This window comes from Plectropomus leopardus, chromosome 9 (genome assembly GCF_026936395.1).
Source record: "Plectropomus leopardus strain MGB_pleo_1.0 chromosome 9, ASM2693639v1, whole genome shotgun sequence".
Classification (NCBI taxonomy): domain Eukaryota; kingdom Metazoa; phylum Chordata; class Actinopteri; order Perciformes; family Serranidae; genus Plectropomus; species Plectropomus leopardus.
The window spans coordinates 30,195,897-30,223,000 of record NC_142184.1 but is presented as its reverse complement, the minus strand read 5'-3'; the positions used below and the strand labels follow the sequence as shown (position 1 = coordinate 30,223,000).

Genomic DNA, 27,104 nt, shown 5'->3' with positions numbered 1-27,104 from the left:
TTGCTGCTTGGGTTCAATGAGATGATTAATTAAAAGACTGACACTCATTTCAAACCCTAAACAAATGGAAATCATGATAGAAATGTGAAGCTTATTTTTGTTTCATTTTCATTGGACAAAAGCATAGTGTCATTGCTCTGCACCAATCTGATTTTTTTCTCTCCTCAGTAAATGTTGAAGTCACTTGCTTCATGTTAGTCACAATTAATTCACTAACCCTGCTCTAATGGACATCTGTTGCATTTTTTTTGTTTTTTACAATACACAAACTTTTTTACCTTCGCAAAGGGTCTATCATTATTTAAATTTCTTCGGCGTCTCTAATGGATGAATCCGATGATACTGCTCGGGTTCATCTGTATCTGTACGCTTTTAGAATGCGTGCATAAATACAGATGAACTAACGCAGCGCATGGACAGAAGGCTCTGTTTGTGTAATGTTGAGCATAAACGAATGTTCGACAAGTTATCTGTTGTGAAATGACGTGTTTAAATCGCATTAAATCTTTTGTGTCACCTGCGTGCTTGTGCATCCTTGTAAAATAATTTATTTTAATAGTATTCAACCACATAATTTTGGTAATCCAAGCCCTCCAAAAATGTGAAAAATGTTAAAAACGAGGAGTAATTAATTACTTTAAAAGCCCTTTATAGTGGCTAAATCATTAAAAAGCCAACATGTTTTGACCGCTACTGGTCTTCATCAGGGCTTTAAAAACACATAACTTTGGTATATAACTTTAAATAATGTTTTAGCATATAATGTTCCAAATCTGAGGGTTTGGGAGAACATGTGCAAACACATGTGCACACACTCGTGCACACACGCGCACACATGCTTCCCTTCCAAAACATCCTCAGTCGTTTCTTTTCTATGATGTATTCAAGGTTAAACCTTGTAGCTACAGCCTGTTTTTTCCTTTTCTTTTTGTTTCTCTCTCATTCAGACTCAAACTAAATTTGAAGTCTTAAGACTGAAATGACTGCGGTGAAAGAACAATTCACTGAACCGTCACAAAAGAAGGAGAAATTGGACAAAGAAATACAGTGGATGTCTGTAGAGTAGGCTGAGCGAAAAGGAAAGGAGGAAGAGATTGGGATTGAGAGAAGAAAAATGAGGGGTAACTTTGTGACAATTGGGGCGCAAAAGGGCCAAGCTTGGCTGCTGCTTCATCATACTTTCCTGAATCACAAGACGAGGTCTAAAGGAGGAGGAAGACGAGAAAGAGAATGAGAGGGAAGACGAAGAAATGACACATGAAGATGAAAAAAATGACTGAAAGCATTGGGAGAAGGAAATGGGAGTAAAGATATTCTCAGATATATATAGTCAACAGACACACACACACACACACTCACAAACACACTGTAACAAAACTTTTGTTTATGTCACAGTAAACACACAGATGGGTTTCCATAAGACAGACTGGAATAAAAATAGAGACATTACATGACATTACATAATTAAAGTTGAAATAAATGTTATTGTAATTCATTACTGTTATTGAGAAAAATATGTAATAAAAAAAGTGCTGATTACAAAGAGGGTTACATCTGAACATAATTTCATTAAAAAGCTTATACTGTATGCAGATTCTGTTGCTTTGCATCTTTTCACCGTGCAGGAAGGCTTTCTATTTTCATTTCCAAACAACACGGGTCAGCAAAGCCTCTGGGACAAATTTGAGAAGAAGGCATCTGAGAGTTTAAATGTGCTCAAACGAGAGCGACCACGGCCACTCTCCATCATCTTATCCTAACATTTAATCTAAAAAAATCAGCCAGTTTTCTTGCTGTTGAAAACGTAGGAATAGAAATTTGCTCTGTATTCTTGATTCTTTTTACTGTCCAACCTGAACCCACCTGCACACTTATGGACCATGTCACTCTTGACAAGACATTAAGTTAAGTTCTAACTACTAATAACAACAATATATTTTTTATATTATTTTAAATTGTGAATATTCCCTTTGTTACTGAAGTAAGAAAAAACTGACATGATTGGTAACTGATATTTCTTGCCATTCTATTTGCAATGTATCACTTGGAACATATTTACATTCTTATGTTTCACTCTTTCTTTACTAAACGCAAATATAAACAGTGCAGTGAAGCAAAAAATACAGCACCAAGAACTGACCATAATTACAGATGATAATAATTTCAGTGGCTTTTCTGCTTTTATGAAATATTTCTGTTAGGTCAGATTAAATTCTTTGAATACTTTGGATATTTGGCATATTAGAATTTCTTACAAGAGCAGAATAAATAAATAAAGCTATTAAAAAAATGTACTCTTGATAATGTTAGACACTGGATGCTTTCATTTTTGTTTTTTGTTTTTTTGTTTTTTTAGTCTGCAGTCTGTTAATAAACTGTCCATGTAAAAGTATCTCATACAACCCCCTTACAAGAACTCCAAACTATCCCTTTAAACTCAAACAACAGAAAAAAAAACCTAGAATCATTTGTGCATTTGAAAAATATATTGAGAGACATCCATTGTTTCCTCAGCTGACAGCTCCAGTGACAGCCAAGTCAAATTGTGTGGCACGGTCACAATGTGTCTGGCATTGATATCCAGACTCCTCTTCCTTCTTAAACACAGATGCACACACACCAAATAAAAGCACTTGTGTGTCTCTCTAAAGTATGAATACTTTTTATAAGTTTACTGATATCGCACACAAAACAAACACATTAAAAATGATGCAGAAAATGCCATCCCGATGTTAATTTGTAATTCAGTTCAGCTTGATTTGAATAATGTCATGAAAGTAAGAACGAATGAAAGTCTCAGCCTATGCAATTTTCATTACAAGTAATTATTCTCTTTCATAGCTGCCCTTTCTGTACTTTTTTTGAGGAGTCATTTTGTTACATTTTCATCTGCTGCCTTGTGCCACAGCGGTGTCCGAATTCAACTTTTGGAAACGAGGAGCCTGAGGCAAAGCCAGGAGGCAGAGCTGCTGTTCGCTGACCCTGAATATTTCAGCTGTGTCCCAGTTCAGTGTCACGATAAAGCAGAATGCAAAATAACGGCCCCATCAAAGGACCGCTGACACTGACGTATTTAGCTTTGATACTAAAGAAAGAGAAGAAAGAGCGAGATGACTGACAGAGGATGAGAGAGAAATGAAAAGAAATGACCATATAAGTGAGATTTCTTTATGGACACAAAGGAACGAGGGGGGAAGGGGGAGAAAGAATAGCCGCTCTCACCTCGTCTTCCATGACGTAGTTTTAAAGTCAATGGATTCCCTTGCTCATGCTGCTTGCCAGCTGTAGCAGCCAGCTACAGTAAGAGAATTATTTATGAATTTATCTACACACTGTGTCCAACTGTGCACCCGCCAGCCAGCCCACCGGATACAAGAACTGCCTGGACTCCGGAGTATCTGTCAAAGGCTTGACTGCTTGCATACAACAGAATAATAATGACACGTTGTTTCTCTAATAAATATTAAAAGTATTTAGGCTGTTCTGTTTCTCATCACGAGATGCATTTCAGGCCACAGAGACTTGTTATTCTGTTTACAAGATGTCTTTGTATCGCTGTAAGCTTGAATTATATGAAGCCACGAAGCAGGGCCTACTTTATATGTATTGGTTTTGAATTTTTGCAGAAATCTTCCACAAATACCTATGCAAAGTACCATCAAAGTGACGCAGCTGTGAACTATTTTATATGCTGTAAACAGTTCACAGAAAACACAACAGGCTGAGCTGCCATCTGCTATTAATGAAGTGCAATAAAGAACAGTCTCCTGACTGAACAGGGGTTAACCTTGGGGTCTTAGCTATCATTTAAAAGGTTCATCGAGTGCCGTGCATGGGTGTACTGGCCTCTTGTTTTCTGGGAATCTGCCCAATGATAATTTTTTTCTGGCTCAGACCAGGCTCTCTGACTCAGGCACGATCAAACATGGAAGGCTCAGTATGCAAATTTTGCATTCTGACCAAACAATGCAGAATGTGATTTCCATGATTAAGCGTCAGAGATTATTTTCTCAGTTTGTTTGCGGATGGTGGTCTCATAGTATTCGGAATCTCCTAACCAAGTTACACAAAAATAGCCAGTTTTCCACATATTTCTCTTCACAGGCCATCACACTGATGAACACTTGCAATCAGTCATACATTAAAACATCCACTTGCTGCCATTATAAATAATAGTTTTACAGTTAAAATGTATACAGTTTTAAACATGTACATATCATCATGCACTGTCACAGTCTATTTAAATCCTACATGCTGTAAATACTTTATGTGGACATGTACACATAAATATAATGCATGTAGGCCTCTCATGATAACACTCTGTTGTCCCAGATAAAATAAAATGCAGTAAATGATATTGCTGCAATTTTGAAACCATTTTATGGCACTAATATGATTATAATATAATAGCACTGGAATTAATACACGAAAATACTTCAACATATTTTTTTAAAGTAACTAACACCTGTTAATGTACTAAAAATCATACCTTTACAGGAGTAGGCCACAATGGCTCAGTTTAAGACTTAATACAAAATTTGGCCAACAAAAATAAAACCAAGTGATGGCTCTTGACTAACAGACAAGCCTAGTCAAGCTCGGGAAATACCACAGTTACTTCCACAAACTAGTTGGTGTCGGTTCCCGAGGAAGGACTGCCTGAGAGCCTGTCTGTTTGCTGGTGCATTTAGGGAGTGTAGGATGAAGTTATTTGAGGATTAAACAACATATTATGAACTTTTCTCATTGTCAGGGTGTTACAAGATAGCTGCTATCAGGACTGTGCCTCTTCCACTCCAAAAGTGCAAGCTACAGGTACGCTACACTGTGTTCTTTGAAATGTTGGTGAGTTGGAGAAAAAAATTAAAAAATAAAGGAAGACTCGCTGGTCCCAAGTCCTATAATGGTTGGGAAAACCTTGACATTTATTTAGGCATGCATATTATATCAGGGCAATATCAAGGTCAGCGAAATGATACCAGGTAATGTTTTTATATCATACGATAAGTCTATCACATAATGATTGTGAGTTCATGTACATAACCATTCATTTAATGTTTATTTATTTGCACTATTTATGTAATTTACAACTAACAGAAACATTTGACTTGTACATTAACTTTTAAATTATTGGTCATAGCTGCTTTATATATATATTAAATACATGCTAGTGCAGTGCCTGTTCAAAAGATGCCTGTTCAGAACAAGCCAATTGCTTAATCCGCTGATCCAAAGAACTTCACACTGAACCTTGCACTTCTTTGGGTCCTGACCAATACACCTGCCGTGACATGGTTGCATCCCCTACCAATGAATGCTAAAGTATAAGCGTCATTTGCCAACAAGTAGCTATTTGTGACTAGGCTGTTTCAAAGAACCAAAACATTCATTGTGGAAGTTACATCATTGATGCTTGAAATCTTTGAGTTTGCTACAATGAAACATCTCCAATCGCTCCTTCAACATTGGTTTGAAAAAAGTGCTGGAGAGTCTTGCTTGAGTGGTGAGGAGTAATCTGGCAAAGAGTGTAAGAATGGAGTACTGGCTGTGTGTCATCAGGCACAGGTGAACAGAGTTGCCTTGATGAGGTGGGTGTGACTGATGCTGAGGTCAGAAATCAGGGTGAATTGAAAACTACTGAGTGGGAGCTGGGTGACTGGGCAGGCAGAAGTGAGCAGGTGACCAGTAATGCAGAACTCTGACAGGCAAGAGACAGGGAGCGAGCTGTACCCAGCATACAGTTCAGCAGAATATAATTTTTATTTAATAGGGGTCCCCTGTCAAATACTACACAGTGCAGACATAAGACATAAATAATATGTCCCATAGAGCTCCCACTCGATGCTGCACTTCCTTGGGTTGATCTGTTAAGTGATTGTTAAGAAATTATAAGGACATACAGACAGACTCCTTTAATTGTAGTTAGATTTATATATACATAACTGTTTTCCCCACGTTTTCACTGTATATAATAGTCCGTCTGTCTCTTATCTCCCACCCATCCTTAGACTTATTGTACCCCCACTTTGACCACCTATTAAACACATGCATGACAATAGTAGGTCCCGTATCTTGGGTCTCATTATGAACTCTTGGTAAATCTGTAAGTTGTGATTTGCAAATAAAAAAAAAACAAAAAACAACTTGGTACTAAAAACCTACACCAGATTCATGAGCACTGTGGGAAACTCTGATTTGATCATAGGCACATGTGTATGGTCATGAAAGCCAATCAATTGTAAATTAATTAAAGGAGCACAGCCTACTTTACCAAACCTGTCATGCATGAAATGACAGACTAACAGAGGGAAGAGAAGAAGGAAAAGTGGTGCGAGAAAACATGCCAGCCCTTAGCTTGTGATACATTTTAATATTATAATGTATTTATTTTATAATATATAAAATGTAATATATCATCCTATTTTTAGAGTAAAAATTCAGGTTTTTAATCGTGCTCAGGACAAGCAATATTTATGCACATTCCTTATTTACACAAGTACTACAAGCAGTCAGGGGCAGGCATAGGTTTTGCTAGTAGTGATGGAAAAATCAGAGCTAATATCATATTGATGAATGCTGTAATACATATAACAGTTTACACACAAATTAACTCTACTCACGATTCATGAATGAGCCCCATGGACCCCTGAACCATGTTTATTTTGTAGTAACCAAGGCTTTTAACTTCCGATCAACAAATGGTACGTTTTAAAACTTGTAACAGCAGCCATGCCAATCTTATTCTAGATGCTGCTGCCACTGCTGTGGATGTTGTGTTTTTTTTTGAAAAACGGTCATTAAGATAAACATGTTGCTAATGTTGGCCATATGTGCACGGTGATGTGTATGTGATTTTGAGGTGTAGGCTTACTAAATTTAAATGGTTAGCACGGGTGGCTATCATCTGCACCATTGTGTAATGGTGCAGATTTTAATGAGGATTTGCATTTTGCATAAGAAATGAGCTGTTTGTTTTGGTGATAACTCCCTCCGTGCTGTTTGCTCATTGCATTAGTTCCAAGAGCCTCACCTAAAATTCTGGCCGTATCTTTAACATTGCACCTTTAAAAATAATCAGCAGAATTTTAAACCTGACAGGACACTAGAGTAAAGGTGTGAAGTTAATTTCCTCCACTCAATATTCAGCAAACACCTCCTGCTTCGAGTTATAAAAATGGATGGATGGATGAACTTAGTCCTACTACCACTCCCGCTAATGAAGTTTTAGCAAAAGATCAACTGGGAAGGTCAGCTCACCTTGGATTTCCCCTTTAAATCAGTTTATTCCACATCCTCCCTGTGCTTAGCCCCTAACCACTAAACTAATTTCTTATGCATTTTATTCAGACAGTGCAATTCCCTCTATCTCTATTACTCCCAAATCAGTTAACCTATCTGTTTGTTCCTCTCTTTTTTCAAGGCCCCTCCTGAGCTGATTATAAACTCTTTGTCAGAAATTATAAACACCATATTCTCATTATCAGATTGCAATAGTTCCCCTCCCTCACACTAAAGTCCCAAGCCTTCAATGTTCCCATAGTTTGGTGATAAACAGACATGTTTTCATTCAGGGTTACTGACTTATAAACTTTCCATTATGCCTTTCCTGATGCAAAATTTCTAAAATGTGCTTTGAAATACTGCAAATTCTGTATTTTTTGCATCCATGTCACAAGCTCACAGTCTTCTTCTTCACTGCCTTTGTTAGCACATTGCAACATATGTAAATCACTATTCATCTTCATCTGCAGCATCACTTAATCATTAAATATAAAATGTTTGAAAAAGCACTTGGGTTGGCACTAAATTATCCTGTATAATCAATGTTTTTGTTTGTTTGTTTGTTTGTTTTTGTTACACGGAGCTTAAAAGTTGTATGCATATTGTCATTGTCTAGTGCAAACCTCATATCTCTACATTTCACTATTTTAATTTTCTTTTTCATAAATACATTTTTATTGGTCCCCCTCTATGTCTATCAGTGGGTTTAAGCATTTCTTGACCAATGAAATGTATTTCAAAAAGCTTGTGACTAAATCTATCTCCAATGGATCCAATGGAAAACACAACTATTCTTAGTTTCAGTTGATTTTAAAATATCTATATCTATATCTATATATCCAACAAAGTTGGATGAAAAATCCAATTGCTCATGCAAGAAAATATATGACATGTATGGTCCCAATAACAAATTACAGCCTTATAGTTGTTACTATTACTTCCTGTTATACCTGTAAAGTTGGACAGTTTAGCATGAAGGCTAAATTAGTTTTGGAGCGAGCCTCGAGTGGCCATTGGAGGAAGTGCAGGAACTCAGTTTCCAGCCCTCGAGGTTGCTGCTTTGGTTGCTTGAATTGACAGGTAACTTATTGATCTATCATTGATCTATCAACCTGCATCATCAGAACACAAAAGGAATAATCAAATCCTAATAATTAAGTTTATGGAGCAATTAAATTCTTCTGATTTATGTTCTTTGGTGCTGGAAAGAGCTCATGAAATAACTGATTATAAACAGTATTAGTATTATCAGACTGCAGACCTACTGCATGTTATGAATAATGACTAACATGTAGAGACAGAAGGACAACATCTTGCACAGTAATGATTGGGGGCTTATTACTGTGGACTCGCTGACACACACATTGTAATGGACTCAGTGAACTGAAAAAGCACACAGAGTCAGATACAAGCACAGCAGTTTTAACAGCTTTTGACCTAATAATCTGGGAAAATACCTGTGCTGCATATCTATGTTACCATGGTTACTAAATGACTTGCATAAGCATATACACGACTCACAGATATACAGATTTACAACCCAATTATAAGATTGCTTCCTGAACAAACTTCTCTGTCAACAGATGGGTTTATTTACAGCTTAGCTTTTAGGTTCATGCTACATCAATATATGCTATAACAAAACCCTGGGGTTGGTGTGTTTGTGTTGTAAATTCGGAGTCTGCCTAACAACAGACTGAGACCCACCTTTTCCAACAGTCTCAATTTGTTTGTTTGGTCTGCACCAGGGTTTGTGGGACCTACCAGCCGAAATGCACTGTTCCAACCGGGCAAACTGACTTAAGTTTGTCTCAACCAAACCAAATAGGTTTGGTGTAAAATGTCATAGCATATCTCAATTAAATGCGGCCAAGTTTGTCCATATTGCCTGCCAGTGTGTATCTGAGAGCACCTAACACCAGTCACCACACATGGAGCTCTGATCAATAAGCAGTGTTGCGTTTCATGTCTTGGCATGACAACACGTGATTTGGAACAAGCTGTGACAGAGAAGCCAGGAGGGGGGGAAACATCACCTTAACCTGAACCTGACATATCTGGTGAGACAAACGTCATCACTTTATATATAGAAGATGTGAGCTATATTACATTGTTTCTGATTTTGTCTTCACACATACACCACAAAGTGGGTGTAAAGAAACTACATTTACTTCCCTCCTGACCACCACTGTATTTTAACGTAGCCAAATTTACAATACAGTCGTGCTCATTACATTTTTTTTCTGTTTCTGTTGTCAGACAACAGAACAGGAATTAAATTTAATTGCAGCTCATAAATAATATGTTGACCAGCAGTCATTCCCAAGCCGCTGAGCTGCAGATAAAGTCATTATTAAATGATTACAACATTGTCAGACAAATTAAATAAAAATGCAGGTTAATGACAGCAGCTGGGATCAGCTGTAGTGACATTTTAAATGAGTGATGGCAGAGAAACTTAGGAGCAACAAGAGGTTGTCATATTCAATGAAGCCAGAAGTTTCCACATTTAAATGAGCAGCAAATGAGCTTATGCTTCTAATGAAAAAAAAGTCTGTTTCTCTGCAACACTGAAACTGAGTTGGGCTGGAACATGTCTGAAATGTGGCGCTACAGGATGCAGTCTCCTTTTGATGTAAAAGTGTTTGTTTTTTTGTTTTCAAAAAATCCAAAACAATTGCTGAAAACAACAGGGTAACATGAAGTTGAGAATTTTTTGACCAAGGCATCAACACATTGGTGCATCTTCTCTGTCATTTTTGAATTACATATGTCCTCTTCATTCTAAAAGAGTTAACTTGCTATTGTTGTTATTAGTCGGTCTGTAGATAAAGTTTCAGTAATGGTGATGATTTTGTAGGCCACGATCACTGATGACTTCAAGCTTAATATTACTGCTTCCACTATAATTCAGTTTATTTATTATACGTCATACATTATAATTATTGTCTCCTAATTGGAAGATTGGCACTCGTGTATTTCATCTGGCTCTTCCAACACAATGGAGACTGTTTTCAGGAGATGCTAAAAAGTATTATTATTATTATTATTATTATTATTATTATTATTATTATTATTATTATTTTTTTAACATTGTCCTCGCATGATTCAGATTTTACTGTGAATAACTGCTGTTAAACTTGGCAACATGGCAACAACAAGCACGTGACCTGGCCATGTGCATCACTTTTTAGTGCTCCCTGGAGACAGTTTTTTTGTGTTGTAATCTTGTAGCTAAATACATGAAAAGACCACAACCTATTAACACTGTATTTTGTGGTGGTGGCACACTTGGGTTTAGGCACCAAAACTACCTAGTAAAAGAATGTGTTTTATAACTACCTTGTCACATATGGGACCTGAATATTTCATAAAGTGACAAAGGCTATGTAGGTCATGTAACATGACGTAACCATATAAAGGATGTAAAGACGCAAACATTAAAAAAAAAAAAAAGATAAAAGATCATTTTCAATAAAACAACAAAATACATGACATCATCAGCATGTTTTTGTAAGTTCTCATTCATTTTTTATGATTAATAATACTATCCAAAAACTGTACTTTTTTACACCAAATCCTTTGTTGCTTCAACAAGTATTACTAACAGATTGGGGGTGTCGTCTGTATCCGTGACTGTTACAGAACAACACTGTCACATTATTTGCCAAGATGCTCAAAGCTGGCAAATATGAAAGTGGCTGTGAGCTAATTTCCTTGCTCAAACAGAGCCAATTGCAAACATACTGTATCTTTGGTTTACAAGATAAAGTAACAACTAATGCATGGCATTTGGAAGATACACTGTTGTAAATATCTGTGCAGATTCATTGGCTCTGCAGTGGAGGTTAAATTTTTCAGTGGAACACTGGAAAGGATAAAACAAAGAATAGCTTCCTTTTGTATATATTTTCTTTACACGTTTACACAGAGCAAATATCACCTTGAACCAGTGATTCCTACTAAAAGTAAACTCAAAAAAAGTGCCTTGGAAGTATAGCACGTCGACAAGGACAAGGATAGTTATACTTTTTAAATCACATTTGCAGCTGGGGCAAGATTAAATGTCACATATTTGATTTTCAGGCTGATAAGGTTTAACGTTCCCTACAGAAGAAGAGCAGCAGCGGCGGCAGAAGTGTTTTGTCTTCGTGCCTGTCACGGCAGAGCAGACCAGATGAGACCTGAACCGCCACGCCAGATGGCAGGTGTCGGTTCTGTGGGACGCAGACCACAGGGGACAAACAATGACGACACTGGTATGTGTGTGTGTGTGTGTGTGAATGTGTGTGTGTTTGTGAAAGTGTAAGGGAGAGAGGCAGATAAATAAATAGGAAAGAGAGAGAGAGTTGAGCATGACTGTTATGGCTGAGATTAGAATACAAGTTTTTAAAAATAAACTAAATTACATAAAAATAAAATAAGTCTCATTGACTCTTTAATAGGGAATATGGCAAACCCTAATGGCAACGGACAAAAACTTAATTATCTAAATTAAACAGACAGTAAAAGTGTTACCAATAAATTCATGACCTTTAAAGATCAGTAAGTTTGCTGAGCGCTTTATATGATAGGTAGCTGTCATAGCTGCTTTTCACTAAACTAAAAAGGGCTGTGATTTAGATTGGCACCAAAATAAAACCTAAACATGACCAACTGCAACATTTCAAAGCAAGCTGACCAGATCACTTGAAATTAATAGATTCCTGCACTATTCTACACTATCATGTCACCACACATACACACACACACACACACACACACACACACACTGCAAATAAAAGTAAAAGGTGAAAACTGCGTAACACTGAGAAATACCTGTTCATCATCACACCATAACTTCTCCTACTTTAAAATCAAACAGAGGCCATTGTAAAGACTGTTAATACACCACTATGACACCAAACTTAGTTTTTAACAATTTTGCCTCAACTGAAATGACTTGAAGTTGTTTCATTCACTGTTGATCTTAAAATCTATTGACTGAAACAACAAAGCAGGCTTGCCTTATTGCACAATCCAAATCTTTTATTAGCTTCGCGGTTGTTCTTGTTGTTTCCCTTAGTGAAGGGGATTTTGAAAATGGTAACACACAGATAACGGAACAGCTTTTTCCAGAATAGCTGGCCAATGACAGGCTGGACCAGCTTCGTCTTGTCTGAACCAAGGGTTTGCACCGAGATGCACTCTCAGTTAAAGAAGTTTAGCACTCATTGATTTAACTTGAATTGGTACTAAGTAGTTTGGATGTACAGAAGTAGAGTTAGGTACCCAGTCCTTAAAGGGATACTGGTACTCTGATTTTTATTGCTTATTTTTATTGCGCGAAATTGTCTGACTTTGTCTGAAGGTAAGTGTTTATAGTTATTCCCATCAGTCAAACTCCCACTTAAAGCAAGCAGCCAGCGCTTGAGAGGCACAAGATATGATTAATCAAACTGGGATAACCGCACACACATTTGGATAATTTTGGGCATTCTTGACTGACTGGTCATTAATTCAAAGCTTTGGCCAGTGACCAAGGGAATGACAGTGTCGATCGAAGCAGCTGGGATGAGCTTTCTTAGCAGTGTGACTCATCTCACCATTAACACCTTGTGAGGAGACAGATGAGGTTTTTGGCCACCTATTGGGATGCCTCCTGGCAAAAAGGAAGGTATTCCAGGCCAGCTGATTGAAAAGACCTTGGGGTATAGTTTAATTGCACTGGGCATGCTTAGGGATCAGGTAAAAGAAGTTGACATTTTGTGTTGCATTATACTAACAACAACTTAGAATTTGCATCGAATAATACTTGTGATTATTTTGCTCTGTTTGTCAAGGGTTTCCTAGATAACATGACCTGGAAGAGAGTATTTTCTACTGGACAGAGCTTTAAACACCTTTAAACTGTCCTGCTGTTGGTTTGGGGCATTATCAAAAAAGTTCAAAAATATTACTCAACTGCAAGATTAAAAAATAATTGCCACTATTGGCTCTAGAAGGCAACGTTTAATTGTAATATGTGGTGAAGTACCACAGTGAAGCAGTGACGTTTCTGGAAAACAACTGAGAAACTGTTTCAGGATAAAATAACCAGACAGGAATGTCTGTTTCTGACTAAACCAGCAAATTAAATGCCTGACTAATCAAGGTATCACCCTGATGCAAAAATCATATAATGAGGCTTAGCCTCTACAGTCATGCTAGTGTTGCTGTGAGGCTGTACTTAGGCACAGCTGTGCTTTATGCTTACTGGAAACACATCTAAGCTTAGTTGTTGGCATACTAATTAGCCTTAAACACAAACTACAACTGAGAATGACAGAAATGTTATTAGTTTTGCAGGTATTTGAGCCTGAATAGAAGCATTGGCCAAATTAAAATTTCGACCCGATGAGGATGCTGGAGGAAAGTTTAAGGGATCACCAAAGTTATTACAATTCATGCTGAGGGGGACATGACTGTCCATACCTAATTCCACAGACATTCATTCAATAGTTGTCAAGACAGTTAGTTGGCAATCACAAATGTCAACCTCATGGTTCCACCATAGAGGAAAGCTCAGAGTATCATTAAAGTAATTTATTCTCTGGGGAGTCTGGATGTCTATGATGTCAATCCATCACATAGACTTTGAGATATTTTGCTTGACAACTTTAAACTGCTGGTGGTGCTACAGAAAAAGTCAGGAAATCACCAACGTCATTAGGGTTTATCCCTTCCACCATGACACTTTGTACCACATTTCAACCAACGGTCTGGGTCAAAGTGATGGGCCAACATAGTGATGGACTGATATTGCCACCCTTGGACCATGCCAATCAAAATCTAATACTGTCACTGATTTGCCACATTGCTCACAATAACCTCATTCAACCTTATATTAAAAGGATGTGGCAACATTTCTGACCATGGTATACATTATCATACAACCACATCAAATACAGTTCTTTTAGATAATGAAGTAAGAAAATTTCTTCAATTACAACAGAAGCCACTTACTAACAATGTGTTCCAACCTGTCTGTCTGTATTAGAGTGTGGTGCAACAGAATAAGACGACATCTGCAGATGCCTCCTCCGGCTCAGTAACAGTAACACTGCCTGCAGTCTGCTACTGTTTGTTACCTCTCACAGAGCAGAAAATATCTGATTTTGTGTGTGGCTGACAAAATCACCCCCCCCCCCAAACTTTAGGTTACAATATGTGTGTGCTGGATTTTGCCGTGTGGCATCAGCCAGAGAGCAGAAAGCATCCCACCAACTGCCCCCAATTATATACCCTGCCCTCTGACACACTGCGCCGACAGACTGACCAATGTCTCGCTGCGAAATCTAGACAGGTATAATTTCATGGCACGGGCTGGTTTGCCGTCACACAACCAGCAACCATCCCTGAGGACAGCTTATTTAGTGCACCATCCACCTCATCAATCTACATCTGGGCGACTGGCAGCATGTGGGATTGTTAATAGATCAGGTTCTTTTTTTTCTGATTGCATTGACAAACGGGTGATTTGTCTGGTTTTTGCCTCACTTGTCAAGTGGTGATGATGTGGTGAAGGTAAAAAGTTGTAACTCATGCTCAGTATTTCCCTTTTTCCTTCATAGATGAATTTATATATTATGTATACAGCACACTGTTTGTGTGTGTGTTTAAATGGTTACTCTTCTCTTGATTAAAATCAATTCACGTTTAAAAATATCTTTGGTATGTGGCCATATGGTTGGCCATATAATACATCCCGCCGAGCTCCCCATTTATTTTTCAAAAGGGTGTATTTTGGATCATTGTTATACATTTACCGCCTCGGCTAATAGCCCCCCTCGGTAACCATAGCAACACACAGGTAAGTGGAAAGGAGTGCTTAGTTCGCCACGCAGCATGAAGCCCATTTCTAAAACTGTTGACCTATAAAAACATACACCCACCAACATGAGGAGGCTACCAGAACCATATATGTTTCAGACTGTGTGTGTGTATGTGTGTGTATGTGTTTGTTTGAAGACAGCAAATGCAGGAAAAATCAATAACCTGAGTTTTTTTATATTTACAGGGTCTGTGTTGTCTTTGTCAAAGAGTTTTTTTTGGGGTATTTTGTATTTACGTGTGTGTTTGACTGTGTGTGTATGTGTGTGTGTGTGTGTCTTACAGCTTTCTCTACAAGTGCAGAGTCTTCTAAATGACAGCACATACCGTAGGACTCTGCAGTTTGGGAAGTAAACACAAATCTGTCTTTTTCTGTCTCTCTCAGGAAATTTGTCCTCCCCTGCATCCATCTTCCTTTTTTTGTACTGCACCTACTCCCTCTTCCCAACTTCATCACCCTCTCTTCTCCTCTATCTTTTATATCTTTCTCCCTCACATATTTTGTTCCCTCTTTGGTGAATTACTCTTCCCTTTCTTCCTCTCCATCCTCCCTCTTTTCTTTGTCTCCAGAGTTGTCTGTCACCCTTCAAGTACCTCCTTTTCACTTTTTATCTCCCCTTTACCTCCTTCTTTCCCTTCATCCTCCCTTGTTTCTCCCCCCGGGCTTTGCTATGTCTGATCTATCAGAAGCTGCAGACAGCTGTCTATTCCCTGCAGGCAGCCATCAGAGACACTGACCATATGGGGGGAATAGTGATTGCGTTCTGTTGGTCTCTTATTGTGTTGTTTCCCTTTTCATTTTTAGCCGTTTCCTGAAACGCTTCTTGTACAGCCGTTTCTTTTGCTTCCTTTCAATTTGCTTCTCACTAAATCTTTTGGGCCGCCAAGAGCCGAGCTGCTTGCAGTGGAAAGGGGAGGTGGAGGGGGATGGAGGGGAAGTGGGTATTTTTGTGACAAAGCCACGGACACAAGGTGTATTGAGGGATCATTAGGGAATAATGTGACAGTTACGTACCTGTACTGCATTGTTTGGCTTGTTTGGGCTGTGTTTTTAAATTCAAAACACTTGTCTTTAAAAGGAATTGAGGCCACCAGGTATTTTTGTCGCAGGTATTTTAGGATTTTTGTATGCATGGCAGAGAACATTTGAGATAAAAAAGGAAAAAAAACATTTTGTTGGGATTATGTGGAATAATAAATGTCAGCTTCAGTTTGATATTTGTCATTGTACATTGCAGCACAGTACAACACTTGTATAGAATATGCTAGGGTGTATTAACATTTCTTTCTTTCTTTGTGTTCATTGCAGATATAATGTTAAAGTTACATTAAAAGGACTAAACTTAAGGATCAAATGACATGTATGGTGTGAAATTGATTATCACCCGACTCTGCACTTCCTCTCCTATCCATTTTTCCCCAGAAACTGCAATAGCATGACCCTACATACTTTTACCCTCCTTCAAGCCACACCTTCTGGGGTTTAAAAGTGAAACCAACACTGAAGTGCCAAAAACTGCACTTTCTCTGATGGCCACTTGATGCTGGATCCCAAATGGGATAAATCCCCGTGGACACCCATGTTAAAACCCATTTATTTGGTCTCTGTAACTGATTTCCCTGCTCATGACAACTGTAAAGGGTGTGAATTTTTATATAACTCACCCATGTAAAAGTTAATAAGGCTTAAAGTTATGCATACTTTGAGCTACATGTGAAAGCTGTCTGCTGTGAAGTCATTAGCACAGCAACAACATTGTTAAGGTAACGTAACCATGGAGTTACCCTAAATTCACTATTTCAATATGTTTTCAGTTCATGAAAGGTAACTGAAGTTTTGGTCACCTAATAAAGTCAGCATTTGGTATTACTAAAGGGGTAAAATATTCACATGGACTTTTATAATACTTAGACAACGGATCAAATGGTGTCTAATTATTCCTATGTAAATGCTCACCTGGCATACGCCAACTCTAAGCTAGCCTCCAGGTTACTTCCCTGGTATGTGGCCCTCTAAACATGTGCAGCAGTGTTTCTCCCACTGGCTGTGCCTGTGAGTTCTCGCTCGGGTGATAGACTTAACATTGTGATGACGTCACTGATTTTTAAATTGCTTTTCTTGACTCATTGCTTTTTGACTTTGTTTGAAGTTTGTGGTTTCCTGTCAACAGTCTTACAGATGTCTCTTTTATTATTATCTTATATTGGCCTACAGGGGAAATGCTCTCTGTGCCACAGGGGAATTGTGGCCACTGGAAAAAAAATGTCTGCAAGACTGATCATCTGTCCTGTGGGCCCACAGCACAAAATAGTTTTAAGTCTTTGTTTTTTGCAAGTGAAAATTAGTGTTAGCATTATCAAAGTTACGCTAATCATATCTGTAAATTTACTGTGCCAACCAATATAGCAGCTAGGTTTAGTTCAACCCTCTCTTCCAAATATGGTCACTTCTGGCTCAAAAAAATCCAAGATGGGAAATGAGAGTCCACAAACTAATAGGTGACGTCACTGTGGCTACGTCGATTACTCTATATAGTCTTTAGTGAGGTTTAGGCAGGATGTGTGAGATTCTTTAAGGTTAGTGTAAGACGATCAGGGTAAGACAATCGAAGTAAGGCAGAGAAGGGTGAGTCATGCCTTCACCACCCTTGGAAAAAAAAAACAAAACAACTCAATACTTATTTACTGTCTTGATTCACACTCACTGTTTTCATCAATGTTGTTTCCAGCCATAGCAGTCTGCTGTTTTCAGTAAAAGAGCTCTGATACACCCCAGGGTGTGCTCCCTACCCACAAACAAATGGCATTTAGTTAGCGACTAGCATAACTGTGGAGCGCATAGTAGCAATTAAGCTATATTTTTAATCCAGGAGTTGGTGTGTTTTCATGTTCATGTAGTCTGATAAGAACAAAGTGTTCTAGTTTCTTCATCTAGCTTTCATATCTAATGACACTTGAAGGTACTTAACAAATATTTATGTTTGCAAGGAAACATACAGGATACTTAAATTATTAAGTTGAGTTTTAGCTCATTGTTGGTACAATTGGTACAACAAGAACTGTGGCACATGCACACACTTTGTTGTCTCCCTGAAGTGTCTCTATAAATCTGTTTACTTCTTCCCAGACATCAAAGACTAAGATGGTGAAACTGATGATTTTACAATCATAAACTCGTTATTGAAAACAGTGGTTCACGGTCCAGAAGTGGCTCACAGGTAAAATTTGAAAATGACTTGTGAATGTGTCAAGTTTATAACAAAACACCCATTGAAGTATGGTAAATTTCTGGCACAGAGCTTTTATTTTAAAGTGACGTCTTTGTTTCAAAACACTTTATTTCAATGTGTTCTAAGCGAATGTGTTGTTTACATTTTGTGACATAAATTTAATCATTTGGCCATTCCTCTCATGTGTTGACCTTGAACTAATGACTAAGGAAAAATCTGGACCCTGTGGCTGGATCAGTTGGGAATCACTGATTTAAAGGAATGCATTTAAGAAAAAGGAGCAAATAAAATTTCGCACATCCTTCAAATATTTTCAAATTTTTACCTGCGCTTTAAAATTTGGTGAGTTTAAATTCAAGTATGCTGCCAATTAGTTTCCAACAGGCATACGTTCATTTGATGGATAGATCAGGCTGTTGTCTGTAGGATGTATGAGAATCCCCCTTGTCAATGCCTTTAAGCTCCATTGTCCCCCATTAATCACAGAATAAGTCATTATAAAAATCCTTCAGACAGAGGTCTTATTGTATGTTACCTTTCACTCAGGTCACTTTTCTCATTTCTCTCCTCAAGGTGAATTCCATTAATGGATACAGTGAAAAGATAATTAATCACATGGAACTTATGGCAGGTTTGTGATGATTGTGAGTAATTGTCCCAGTCTTTACAAGTCCATTTAATTAAAAATAAGGGGGACACAGATCTATAAATGTTCTTTATGCTGCCAACATTTGTGTGTGTCTGGAAGCGTTTGCAGGGTTAAAAGTTGACTTAGTGCAGGCTTGAAAAGGAACGTTAGCAGAGTTTTAGCTTGGATGTCTACCTCCATTAATTTCTTCATCATTTTGATGTCAGGTTTAGTGGCTATTTTTGTCACATATATGTATGTGTCTGCAGAGAGTGGCATCATCTTCACTTTACATTCCGATGATGCCAAATTGTAAAATACCTCATTGCTCCCCCACTCTTTCTCAGTGCCATTTTGTTGTTCTCTCTGCCCCCTGCTCCCCTAGCTCTGTGGCATTTGGGCCGTCGGACCATAACCGGCTGATTGTTTGGTCTGTCAGAGCATGATAAGCTCCCTAAAACATGTCAATAGTGCTACTGGCAGGGGACAGCTGCAGGAGCCATAAACTGGCCCCTAGCCGACTGGACTCATCAAGTCCAGCTGAAGCCAGTGGCAGTGATTCATTTACTATACTACCATTCCAGTCACAAAACTCTACAAACCCACATGGATTTGCTGCTGACAGATTGGAGTTTTAATTATACAAGAATAAGCAGAGCTGTTGCTGTTGGTTGAGCTAAACCTCCATGAGCAACGCTCCATAGAAGCTTTAGCAATTCAAATTAGCTGATTGGCAAACTCGGACAGCAACTGGATAAAATATGAATACAGTATAAAATGTCAATTAGTTTGAAAATTAACTCCTGACCTTGGAAGCAGTAGTTGTAGGAGGTAAGCAAATCTTAAATCCAGGTCCACTTACTAGTTTTTTTCAGAGCTTTCAACTGCATCCAAGGGACTAACTCAGAGGTAGTTTGGTCAGTTGTCATTAGGGATTTACCCAAATCTGAATATGTTCTTTTGGAAAGTACAAATACTGAGACGGAAAGAGATACTTATTCCACCCAAAGTTGCTTGTTAATATTCTATGATTCACATGTCAGTTTCTTCAAATCAATCATATTTTAATCAGGCCAAAGTAGGCAAATTTGCAAATTCTAGGATAGTGAAGGAATGTCCCACCCTATTTCCCCAGTGAGTGGCTGGTAGTCAGTGTCTTTGTGGGCTGGATTGGTTAGGTTCAGGCAAAAGGAGTGGGACTGGTTAGGGTTTGGGTAAGGATGTCAGGGTAACCAATCAGAGGCAGAGTAAGGCAGACAAAAGGCAGGCCATTCCTTCACCATCCTATGATTTGCAAACCCCCCCCCAGGAGAGCTGCTCAGCCTTGCTCCCAATTTTTATTTATTTATTTTTATTTTTTATTTTTTCAGTTGTCACTTGCAGAATTGCAGCAAAAAAAATCCCCTGGGGTTTGCTAAAAGCTTATACATTTTTGAGCCATGAAGGTTTTATTTTGGCTGGAGAAACACGACTAAGAATATTCAATGGGCCGCATACCGCTGAAGTACAACCAAGTTAGAAACCTTTTTAGGCATTTGCGCAACTCTATTGGAATAAAAAGGTGCCATCTTGGTATCTGGTATCTAGTTATTATTATGAAACTATGATTTTAACAAGTAAAATGGAAGGACAGAAAGGAAGTAGCTCTCACCAATGTAACCTCTTAATGGCATTTAACACAGTGGGAAAAGACCTCAGAACACATAGCCATAAAAAAACCCAGCTGGGATCAAGAAATTCAGCCACCTCAATAATGCTTAAAACTATAAACCAGCACAAAAATGACACTAACCAACAAAAACCACCATGTTCCATACAAACACAGGTTGTTCTCATGCACCATTTGTACTTTTTCCTACAGAAAGTAATCCACTACAATTTGTACGTGTCCTGTAGCCAGTAATTCCTGTATAACCCACATATTTGGGAAACCTGCAATTATGTGACCAGTGCATTGATGTGAGTAAGTGAGGAACCAGTCCCCATAAGAAGGAAGGTTGGAGAGGTGGATATGTCATAAAACAAAGGACTGTCCTCCAGGAGACCTGGGTTTGCAACCGAGTTATTTAAAGGTACGTCGTCACAATGTTTATTTTACTAAACCTAACCATGGCAACTTTATTGACATAACCTCTGTAACTTTACCTTCAGCATGCAACGGAATTCATGGGGCACTAATTTGCAGGATATCAAACCAACCGTTGTATGAGGATATGTTGCATTACAAACACTAACAAATAGTAACATCTGCATTTTGGAACAAAAAACAGTAAACAGTAACAAATGAACAAACTGAACAAATGCTTTAGTAGTACACACTCGTCAAGCACAAGGCATGCTAGGAAATAAAATTATGATTACAGATAAATTATGGCTATAAGATTAAAAACAAAAAAAAGGACTAGGACTTTGGTTTTACTAACTAGTCTTTTCATTTACTACACGTAATTGAAAAGTTATTGCTATATTATATAGCGATATTATATATATCAGTATGTTTAACCTTGTATTTCAGTTATTATACATTATACATACATATACTCAGTTAGAATATAAATAAAAAGAGCTTGGGAACAAATGTAGCAAGAGGAAATCAAAGCCCGCTAAAATAACTTTTTTTTTTTAACAAAGTTGCTCCTTCTGACAAAAGGGGTATCGGGAATAATTTTGATCAGTTTCTATTTTCTCCAGCTACAAAGCTACAAACTAAACAGAAAAAAATAAATGAATCAAATCTTATGTGACTTTATTCATCAGCCTATCATGTGCCTGTGCAGCAATTACATAGCATCTCATACATATGCTGCTCTACGGGTGTTACTGTGGATTGTTTCCGTGCATGATGAGCTCTACAGAGGACAGGCAGACATGGGGGCGGGGGGGTACCTTGTCACTGCAATTAAATGGGTTCAAATCTGGCTTGTGACTGCTCTGACCTCAAATCTCTCTGTTTTCCAGCATTCTTTTCACTTTTCAAAACACTGATATCCAACACAGCAGAGATGCGTGCAAAGTAGATTTTTTTTGTCTTCAAGATGAATTCATATTAACCTTTTATTGCGAAAAGACATCAATTTCTACTATTCACATAAACCAAGCAGATGATAAAAAAGAAAAAATACTGATGTTTCCGTCACTTTTGTGTGACACAAAAACTCAATATCACTTCAGCAGCAACAGCTTAATGTGCAGTGATGCAGCAGACTGATCTAACCTCTTGCACTCTGATCTAACAATATAATAGATGAGTAATAGATGAGGCTATTTAAACTTGGTGAGTCTATACACAATGCATTAGTGAGATGACTCATACAGTGTTGTTTTCCACAGCAGCCATCAATAAATATGGAATGAGAGACGGAGGGCGACTCATTTCATTCTCATTTGATCTCAAGCAATTATTTATGTGCATAATATCTATGATTATATGATTCAACTACCTGAACAACAAAAGACGGCAGAGATATGTCAATGATAAAGTGCAAAGATTTGAGGATGTTGGGGAACTTACGAGAGGATCCTCTCCAGCCTCCCTCCTGTGGAGCCAATAATTTCTCCAAGAGTACAGAAGGTTTGGCCCAGAAAGTCCTTAGGGGGGGAAAAGATAAAAGAAAGAAAATAAATTGCATGAAAGGGTAAAGATATAGTCCAGCCAGCAGAGAAGTTCTGTAAATATGACTAAGAACAGTTTACTGTTGCTATAATCATTTTTAATGTTCATTATGGCCCTTAAGGTATCCTGGCTGAATGAGACAAAATCCATAGTCCTTTAACTGAGGCTAATGTGATAGTCCAGCAGTCTGTTTTAGTCACATAACGAGGATATCTTCCACTAAAAGGAAAATTCGGACTTCCAGCACCTGCGCATCCATGAGAGTCCTCATTGGTGCATGTAGCATAGTTGTTGTCATCCGCCCATGTCTGCAAGGGTCTGGGTGGAACACTATATTGACGTCCCGGACACAGCCCAAAATTAGCGACCCTGCGGACTGTACACATACACTGATGATCTCATTACTTGCGCCGGTGTTATGTTTCATGGTCCGATTCTCATTAAGTTGTCTCACATCATATTTTCTCTTTTTGTGTTTATCTTGTTGTTTAGCCAAAAGCCAAGAAATGTAGGAGCTCACTGTTGTGGGATCACCTTTCTGCTTCTCTTTTGTTGATTCTTTTTCATTTTTAAGTCAGTCAGCAAACAATGTTATGGTGCACTAGGTTGTTCTCATGCACTGTTTGTTTTTCTATGAAAAGTAATGCACCAAGATTCTTATATACACTGGAGATCAAAATTAAATAACAAGTTATGAACACTTGATTTTTTCATATTCATAATGTAATCTTCATTGCTCAATATTTGAAGGAATATTTGTTGTGTCTATTCCATGATACTAGAACAGTGTTTTACAAAATAACCAAAGCACTTCAACAAAAAACTTTTTTTGGGAAAAACACTATGATCAAAATTAGATAACAGCAATGACTGTAGCACAGTAAATTTTCTGAGGGTTACAACATTCAACAATTAGTAAGTGTACAGGCTGTTGCTCTGAATGACTTCAGCACATCTGCTGCCACAGGACATCACTAGTCTCTCACACTGCTCTGGTGTGACTTTAGTCCACTCTTTTTCCAGTCTCTTCCACAGTTTCGGTGGGTTTCTTGGCCATAACTTTGTCGCCAAGGTTTTTTCAGAGGTTTTCTTTTGGGTTTAGATCTGGATTCTGGGCTGGCTATTTCATTATTTCAGTGTTTTCAGTTTCAAGGAACTGCTTTACCCCTTTTGCTATGTGCATTGTCCTGCATGAATATTGCTGGCTGACTGGGTGATGAACGCAGGAGAGGAACCACATGTTGTTGAAAAAGGCATTGCATTCACTCCACTGTGTAGCTGTATAAGAGGCCCAACTTGTGCTGCAGAGAACATTCCCAAAACCATGACACTTCCTCCTCCACCTTTCACTGACTTCTTTACACACTTTGTGTTCAGTCTTTCCCTAGATTAATGACGAACATAATGTTTCCTAATAAATTAAACTTGCTTTCATCACTAAAGTGAACTTTGGACCAGTTCTCCACTGTCCACACAATATGTTCCTCAGCAAAGGTTAGTCTAGCCTTTTAATTTTTTTCTGCCCATGAGAGGTTTGGTCACTGCAGAGCGGGCTTTCAGTCCAAATGCTCTTAAACGTCAAGACACTGTATGACGAGACAGTTCCTTACCCTGTTCAGCGCTAAACTGCAATTACAATTGCAGCTGCCGGAGGGTCTCAGTCACTTCAGAACGACTCACCATCTTGCAAAGTCAGTGAAGACTGGAAAGTTAGGCTGCCAGTTAAATAGGGTTTGTCAGATAATTAAGGAAATTAGCACCAGGTGCCAGATTAATGCCAATAATCGGGAGGTATCTGAAAGTGTTCTCTAGTTTAGATCACTGCTCTTCTTCAAATATCTCATTTAAGTTTTTTATACTGTGTTTCCGAATATATGTAACTCATGAAATATGCTTAAAATACTGCTCTTTTACACCTGTTTGGATAATTTTAAACAGAACAGTGCAGTGACCTTGATATTTAGGAAATTCTAGGTTGTTCTCTAATATTGATCTCCAGTGTATGCTACGTAATTATTAACCACTAATTGTACATAATGCGCTGACGGGAGTAAGTTAGGAAGCAGTCCCTTCAGGAGGTAGGTTGAGGGGTTGATGAAGGGGTTTCCCCAGGAGACCAGTGTTCCGAATGATGGAAACTTTGGTTTGTTTTAAGGCAAATTGTCACCACGTTTCTTTACCTGAACCTAACCACAGTAACTTTACTTGCCCAAACCTGACCTCTGTAACTTGAAATATATTATGTAGCTTTATATTAAGTACATAACATCATTCATGGAGCGTTAATTTGTAGGACATCACACTAACCGTTGCATGAGAATATGTTGCCTGCATATCTTTGTGTGACTTGATGTCCATATTCAAGTGAACGGTGGAGTCCACACCATGGATATAACAACAACAACAACAGTGGCATATTATATTATTAGGATCCATTTCAGAACAATCTGATGAACCAAAAAATACTGACAGCCAATCAGAGTCCTTGAACATTTAAGCTTAGCACCACTTTTCACTGAACGTTCATTGGTGTAGATGCTCACATCATTTTTGTTATAATTAGTTATCATTTTTGTTGTATCATTATGCTTATCATTATCTTTATAGTTAACATTAATGTTACAGTTATCATTATCATTATAGTTATTGTTACAGTTATGGCAATCATTACAGTTATCATTATGTTATAAGTATTGGCATATCGTAGTTATTGTTATATCATTATAGTTATTGCTACAATTATATTTATCATCACAATTATCTTCATGGTTACCAATACATTTTACACAGTTAAAGTTATTGTTATTGTTACAGTTATAATGATCATTACAGCTATCGCTGTATGGCTAAAGTTATTGCTATCATTACAGTTATAGGTATCACTGTATGTTCAGTTATCATATAATCACAGTTATCATTCTTGTTGTAGTTACTGTTAGAGTTAAATTGTCATTATTGTAGTCATTATATTTTAGGCGGTGGTGTTGTGGTTAGCACTGTCGCTTCACAGCAAGAGGGTCCCAGGTGGGAACCTGGATTGGCGTGAGGTTCAGACCTTAGTTGGGGGGACCCTTTTGTGTTGATTTTGCAGGTATTGTGTTAGGGTTTTCTCCCGGTCCAAAGACATGAAGGTCAGGTTTATTGGTAACTTTATATTTGGCTAAAGTTGTGAATGTGTGCCTTAATGGTTGTCTGTCTCTATGTGTCAGCCCTGTGATAGTCTGGCTACCTGTCCAGGGTGTACCCCGCCTCTCAGCAAAGACAGCGGGGATAGGCTCCAGCCCCCGTGACCCTTAATAAGTGATTATGGCTATTGAATGAACAATATTTTAGTTATTGTTCTTGGTATTCTGCTTGACCTTGGGATGTGTTTTTGTAAAGAGTGAGAACTGTGGATTCAATCTCCCATCATTTACATCAAAATTCCAAACGTATTTCTTAATGGCCAGTTTGGACAGGAGGTACAATTACAGCAAGTTAACCTGTGTCAGCCTGTGTCTTTTAATAATACCCCTCTTGATACAGCCGTAGAGTGATTCTTAATTTAATACCTCTGCTCTATTATGTTACAGATTCCCATGTATTTACGAAGCTCTGCACCTTTTTCAACATATGAGTTTATAAGTTAGCACAGGGGAACCAGCTCATTACTGAACATAATCACTCCACACATTTTTGGACCTTGTGTGCTTTCATAAACAGAGTTATAACTGGCCCAATAGCAATTATGAAAGACCATAAAATCAATAGGGATAGTATTAGAGATATTAAAGTTATTAAAGTCCCATTACAGTTTAATCTCGTTTTAGTGAAGTGTCACTTTAAATTAAATATTAAATTTAGGGTTTAATTCCACCTATTACACAAGCATGCATTAATCTAACTAGGTCAAGCCCAGGCAGTCCTCGTGGGGTGCATTATTTAGCCGTTGTTGACTGATTATTCTTAAAAAGGACCACACTGTGCATAAGGCAAATGTCCTCATGGTATAAAAGAAAGAGTTTTCCCCTTCAATCAGCATTTTCATTGAACATTGAGAGTTTGAAGTTTGGAGCCAGCCACACTACAGAGAACAACATATGGCAACATAAAAAAGCAAAGACATGACACGACACAATAAAACTCCTGCACAGCAACAAGGGCAGAGCACTATGTGTTGATGTTTGTCGTGTGTGGGCGAGCAAGTGTAGGTGCGAGTCCCACAAAACTGAATATGTGTGTATCTCTTGTAAATGTCCTGACGTGCACAATCTGCTGTAGTACACCGTCTCAAACAACAACAGCTGCTTTCACTTTGAAGTGGAGTTCTGAAAGTTGCTTTACCTGAGTGAATGATAAAATGCAGACGGATAAAATGAAGAACACAGACTACGTGGGAAGCGTTCCTGGTGAGAGCTGTTGGTGTTTGTCCTTGATGAAATGAGATAAAAGAATGGGAGGAAAATACAATAAAATCAAAGTGGATGAAACACAGAAAAATCACAAGTATCTTCTGGGGACA

At 38.1% G+C, this 27,104-nt stretch overlaps 1 protein-coding gene across 1 annotated transcript in view; it reads right to left on the bottom strand.

Moving 5' to 3' along the window:
- LOC121946809 (copine-9-like) overlaps positions 1-27,104 on the bottom strand; it is a 97,157-nt gene that overhangs the window by 37,421 nt on the left and 32,632 nt on the right. Inside the window, exon 6 of the mRNA XM_088082484.1 lies at positions 22,502-22,582. Coding sequence (XP_087938610.1) covers positions 22,502-22,582 — 81 coding nt within the window. The remainder of the gene's footprint in view (positions 1-22,501; positions 22,583-27,104) is intronic.